Source organism: Limulus polyphemus, unplaced genomic scaffold (genome assembly GCF_000517525.1).
Source record: "Limulus polyphemus unplaced genomic scaffold, Limulus_polyphemus-2.1.2 Scaffold9599, whole genome shotgun sequence".
NCBI lineage: Eukaryota > Metazoa > Arthropoda > Merostomata > Xiphosura > Limulidae > Limulus > Limulus polyphemus.
The window spans coordinates 13,253-19,646 of NW_013675209.1; the positions used below are offsets into that span (position 1 = coordinate 13,253).

Consider the following 6,394-nt stretch of genomic DNA (forward strand, 5'->3'; position numbering starts at 1 on the left):
TCATTCCTTAACTTTGATCTGGATAACTAAACTAGCATCATTCCTTAACTTTGATCCGGATAACTAAACTAGCATCATTCCTTAACTTTGATCCGGATAACTAAACTAGCATCATTCCTTAACTTTGATCCGGATAACTAAACTAGTATCATTTCTTAACTTTGATCCGGATAACTAAACTAGTATCATTTCTTAACTTTGATCCGGATAACTAAACTAGCATCATTCCTTAACTTTGATCTGGATAACTAAACTAGCATCATTCCTTAACTTTGATCCGGATAACTAAACTAGCATCATTCCTTAACTTTGATCCGGATAACTAAACTAGTATCATTCCTTAACTTTGATCCAGATAACTAAACTTGATTCTTATTAACTGACTATGGTAACAGTCAGATTAGTTGTTGGTTCTTATTAACTGACTATGGCAACAATCAGATTAGTTGTTGGTTCTTATTAACTGACTATGGCACCAATCAGATTAGTTGTTGGTTCTTATTAACTGACTATGGCAACAGTCAGATTAGTTGTTCAACTAAAATCCTTGTTACTTCATAGCATGTGATACTGAACTACCAAATTAGCTTAGTAAGGTTTTAAACAATGTAAAAATATTATATTTAATGCAAGATTTCAGCCCTTATAGCTGAGCCTTTGCAGGACCAAAGTTCAGTATAAAAGTGTGAAGTGGTAGTCATTCTTTAATAAAGAACCACTAACTTTTGTCTTAATCGCTAGTTAGTTTTCACAGAATATTCCACACCGTTGACTGAGAAAATCTAAAACATAAGACTGTTTTAACTTTGTGTACACCGACTTCATTTTCCATTAGGTTTTCCCACTTAATTCGAGATAGAACTGTTTTAACTTTGTTTATATTAACTTTATCTTCCATTAGATTCTTCGCCAATTGTCAAATAGAAAGGCTTTTAGTTATATTTCTTAATAGTATAAATATATACTATGTTGTTGTTGGGCTTAAGATTCTTCTACAGCAGGTGTCTGTGACTTGTTAGCGATAAATTCAACGATGAATAAACAGCACGCACTTCACTTGTTTTCAAAATAATATATATATATATTCGGAACAAGTTTATATATGTACAATAAATTATTCAACACTATAGATATTGTGGACATATCATAAATACTATATATGTAGTTCTCTCCTTCTTGTCAAATATCCACTTAGGCTTATTCAGTTACTTTAGAATTTCAGTTGACAAGCCGAACTATCTTCTCTATTTCTATCGCACTAGTATTCTCTGTGATTCACTTACAATTGTGGCGCGAGTTACCGTAATTGTTTGGTCTTCTTTCTTTCGAAGATCCTCTGTTCCTTTTGTTAAAGTGCACTCAGGCTGATTCAATTACTTTAGAACCACGCTTTGACAGAATAAAATTATTTTTCTTAGCTTCTTTTCTACTGTTAGTTTCAGTTTAACATATTAAACGTTAGGCCTATTTCAATCGTTAAGCCTATCCCATCTACGGTACTTAACTTCACGTTAACTTTATTCTCTTTCGCTATTATCTGTCTGCTGCTTCCCGCTCGTCTCACGTTGTTTATATTATTATCACTTACTCGTCTGTCCGCATATTATATTCTCGACGTCAATGAATTATCAATAAAACTTCCTACATTCGTCTGCTTTTAACCCTTATTATAACGAAAACTAAACAATAATAAAATATTCACTCACAAAACTAAATTAATCAACACTATCTGAACCAAACAGTCTTTTATATCATGACAACCACCTTTTGCCACGATAATAAGTTCTTTTATTTGAATGTAACTCATTCTCGGACAGTTATTGTCTATAATTGGACATAAGATTACGATTGCCGATATCATTTGAACTTATCCAAAATATATACAATAGATCGAGATCCGATGACTGAGGTCACTATCATATACTTCGTATCAATTACAGACAATAAGGTTGTGGACGGTTGTTGCTTTTTCGCCATGAAAGAACTCTCGTCCGTCAGGGTGAAAGGGCACCATTTTGGAGCTGATATGGTTTTCAATAACATTAGGTAGATTATTCAACTTTTTCAATAAACCAAACTACACAACCTCTGTCACTGGAATGTTCCCATCTTGCGACATTGTTTGGAATAGTGTTTTTAGTCATCTTTCTTGGCTATTGCTCGGTCTTAATGCAATTGAACAATTTTGCTGTGAAGTTTAACGTATCACATTCCCTCTGTGAAACCTGTGAAGCAATTACACGCCACATTCTTAATAAATGAAATCACTAAGTCTAGGCTGTAAACTCAGTGTGTGCCCCCTAGTGGCACAGTGGTGTGTCTGCGGACTTACAATGCTAGAAACCGGGTTTCGATACCCGTGGTGGGCAGAGCACAGATAGTCCATTGTATAGCTTTGTGCATAACTACAAACAAAACAAACTCAGTGCGAGATGGGTCAATACCCAAACTAGGTGAGGGTGCTTATAAAGCGACAGTTCTTTTTACATGACTATCACGTGTTATAGAGATAAAATACACAAACAGTTAAAGCTGATTTTTACAGAAACTTTTAAATGAAATGGTATCTTTTGAATGTGAAGTGTCAAACACACATACTGGCATTAAAATATTGGGATATTTTCCAGAAATTATCCAGGAAGATGAAGTTCCAGTAAAAAACATTAGTCGGAGACAAGCAGTATATCGTAAGGAAAACAAACCTACATACAGTGACAATGGAATATATGACACTTCTACAAGTAAATATGGCGATTCCACTAACGAATGGAATAGCATGAATGGTTATGGAAACTCTTTCGGAGGAAAATTCAGCACAAAAGGGGTAGGACTTGGTAACAGTGCCTTTGGTAATGGAGGAAAAGGGGGATTTGGATATAATGGAAACGGGTTTGGGGGATTTAGTGGAACAAATTCTGTTAGGTTTCAAGGAGGAATTGGACCTAACAGTTTTAATGGAAGATTTGGACCAAGTGGTTTTAGTGGAGGATTTGGGCCTGTTGATTTCAGAGGAGGATTTGGAAATGGTGGTTTCAGAGGAGGATTTGGACATGGCGGTTTTAGGGGAGGATTTGGGAATAGTGGTTTCAGGGGAGGATTTGGGCAAGGTGGGTTTGGAATGGTACCTTCCTTTCACAGCGGTTTACGAAATAGCATTGGAAGTGGTTTTGGTAAAGGGAGTTTAGTTATCTTATTGGCCCTTATCGCTCCTTTAGCTATTCTGGCTATCTTAGGGCCAATTATTGCTAGCCAGCTGGTGGTGCCTACGACCTTGCTAACCACTACTGTTAATGGTAGAAGACGTAGAGATGCAGGTCTTCGATTGCCATTCTCTGAGGAGGTAGCTACTTCAGAAATGAAGCATCGAGTTGAAATGTTGCAGGTAGGAAGATGTAATATATTTAATATATATATATAGTATATACTGTAATTCAATTCAATGTGGTTTCACTTAAAGATAAATATGTATAAGAAAACTCGAATCCTTTCTTTTGTACCAAGCTATTCTTTATCTTACCGGTTTCGTAGCATCACAGGATACTCTTAAGTAAGTCTATGGACTTACAACGCTAGAAACTGGGTTTCGATACCTGTGGTGGACAGAGCACCGATAACTCATTGTGTAGTTTGTGCTTACCTTCAAACAAACAAACAGTACAAAATAAAGACCAGAAAACAACTAAACACTTTTTTTTTGAAAAGCAATAAATTTAAGTTTAAAATTTATATAATTGATATTTGAACACATCGGTACTTGGTGAAACTCCATCATCACTGAAATGAGAAAAACAAGACAATTCTACGTTTCACAAATATATAATTTAGTTTTTAAGTATTTATTTTATTAATTAAAGTATTTGTGAAACGTACAATTGTCTTGTTTTTCCTCAGTTCTTTAAAATTTACATAAAATTTGCAAATTCCGTTTTTCAATTTTAATTTTATATTTTTGGTTTTTTAAGATCAAAAACTCAAGATATAAAATAAATTGTTATTAATGTTTCAGATAAAAACCTAATTAAAACGTTCTTAACATCAATATGAAAATATTTTTGACATTAAAGATAAAATTGCTGTAATACAGTACCAAAATTCCACAGATATTATTTTTGAAAAATTCTTTACTTACTTTGTCCTGTGTAATTTTAACGTTTCTGTAGAGCTACCCACAGTATACTTAAGCCTAAGGTACATTTATCCCCACCAGGGGCTCAGCGGTAAGTCTGTAGGCTTATAACGCTAAAAACTGTTTTCGATACTCATGGTGGGCACAGCCCAGATAGCCCAATGTGCTTACTGATTCTACTTCATCGGGATTTAGGTCCTTGTTTGGACCTGGAATGGTCGGTCGGGTGCAATCTTGACTTCTTCTTCCTTTTTAACAACAATCAAACAAAGACGTTTAAAATACGCGCCAAAACCTATGGTTCCTATCTATTAAACACCTCGCCTCCTAACGGCTTTCAACTAAAATTTATAAATGAACTTCGAAAAAAAAGTTCATTCAGTCCATTAAAAATTATAATTCAAAATGTTTACTTACTGAGAAAGGACAATTTTCCGGATTTCTAACATGATACCTATTGTGCATTAACTCTTAGTCTCAAATTATTAGTTTCTCTAACATACAATTCTCCACAAATAGAACATTTTAAAACATGAATTACCTTTTTAGCATTACATTAAAATAACCTCTGCCCTTTGGTCCAAAAATCAAATTTCCTAGTTCAAGATATCTATTTGTACACATTAAACAACTTTTTACCATTACATTCTTCACTTTAGAATTTCTAAAAGTTAACAATCAATATAAATTTGGAGGCTGTCTGTGCTCTGCCCACCACGGGTATCGAAACCCGGTTTATAGCTTTATAAGTCCGCAGACATACCTCTGTGCCACTGGGGGCGGTTGCCGCTTTGCCCAAATTATTTTACAATTGTCGAAAATGTTCTTCGACTTCTTATCTACATCTTGATCAGTTTGTTTGTGAATAAAATCGATGTTAACTTAATCGTTATCTCAATATAAATGGTTTGTATTTAAAAAAAAAAAAAACTTTTATTTCCATACACTTAGAGTTTTAAGTAATGACTAACCGACAGCTTATTTAAAAACTTGAATAATCGATGGGAAAAAATTTAGAGAGAACTAGATAAGAAGGAATAAGATTTGGCAGTATTGTGTTCTAAATTATAGGCTCTGCAGTTTTACTTGAATGAAACAGGAGAAACTCGGAGCTACCAAGAGGACTTAACCGCTAATTACCTGGCGTGCTCAGGACTGTTGTCGGTGACCAATCATTGCCTTGAACGGCTGGCATGTGAGTTTTCCGTCTCCACCCAGAAGGTAGCATCGTTAGAAAATGAAATTGCATCTGTGTAAGTCTGTTGTTTGTTTTTTAAACGTTTATATAAACATTTAACAGTCATATGCTAAACTTAAAAACATTATAATGCTTTAATTTCATTTTTGATACACGTTTTGTTTCTTTATATAGGTTTAATTGAATTTATTTATTTTTAGGGTTCTCCACACTATTCTGACAAATAAAAAAATTCTCGAAAGCGACAAGTCACGAATACGAAAGGCAGCCATCCATGGCAAAAAGAAGGGCGGATCTTGCAGAGTCTTCTTCTGTAAGAATGTAGACGAGAAGTTAAATAACTCCTAGTTAAATGTACGAAGTTAGTTACTCTATATAAACATCCTTCTTAATTTAGTGTATTATCAAATGTTGCTATTTATTTATGAATGAATTGTGCAAAACACATAGTACAAACGATTGCTCAAAATGTCTCGTATTTACAGCCGACCAAATGCACTTACCAAAACACGTTTGTTTTTATCAAAACTTTTTCAGTACTAAAAGTTAAAGACGAAGCGAGGTTGTATGAGTAATTAAAGTAATAAGAAAATCGTTCTATTATTTATACATTAAAGCTTCGTTTAAATTCTTAGTGAGCTTGGTAAATAAACACTGTTATATTTATTTCAGAATTAATTATCTTTGTGATAGGAAATTATTATACTTATCTCAGGAATAATAATTGTTTTTTTAGATCTTAATGTATGTTTGTAATTATAATGACCGCTTATCATATCAGTTTCCCAGCGTAATACTTCATCATGTATAATGTATCATTAAATGGAATATTATATATCGTATTTTGAAGACAAAGTTTTTTTGGGGGGAAGCTACAGTCGCATTTGAAAGATTTTTATTGAACAAAAATTCAATTTGATACTTTAAAAATTAGCATATATTGTTTTAAACACAAAAGAGCTTTAAACATCAAAATAAGAAAATGCCGTAAATCAAAAAAGGTTTACTGTTATTTAGTTTGGTTTAAAACCTACAAAATCTTCATTGCTTTCACAGTAATTTATTTTTTT

The 6,394-nt window shown here is 33.5% G+C and overlaps 1 protein-coding gene across 1 annotated transcript in view; it reads left to right on the forward strand.

The window, feature by feature from the left end:
- LOC111083452 overlaps positions 1–6,214 on the forward strand; it is a 7,302-nt gene extending 1,088 nt beyond the window's left edge. Inside the window, exons 2-4 of the mRNA XM_022379981.1 lie at positions 2,628–3,382; positions 5,198–5,379; positions 5,525–6,214. Of these exons, the coding sequence (XP_022235689.1) occupies positions 2,628–3,382; positions 5,198–5,379; positions 5,525–5,672 (1,085 nt within the window). The 3' untranslated portion in view covers positions 5,673–6,214. The remainder of the gene's footprint in view (positions 1–2,627; positions 3,383–5,197; positions 5,380–5,524) is intronic.
- Positions 6,215–6,394: the final 180 nt, after the last annotated feature.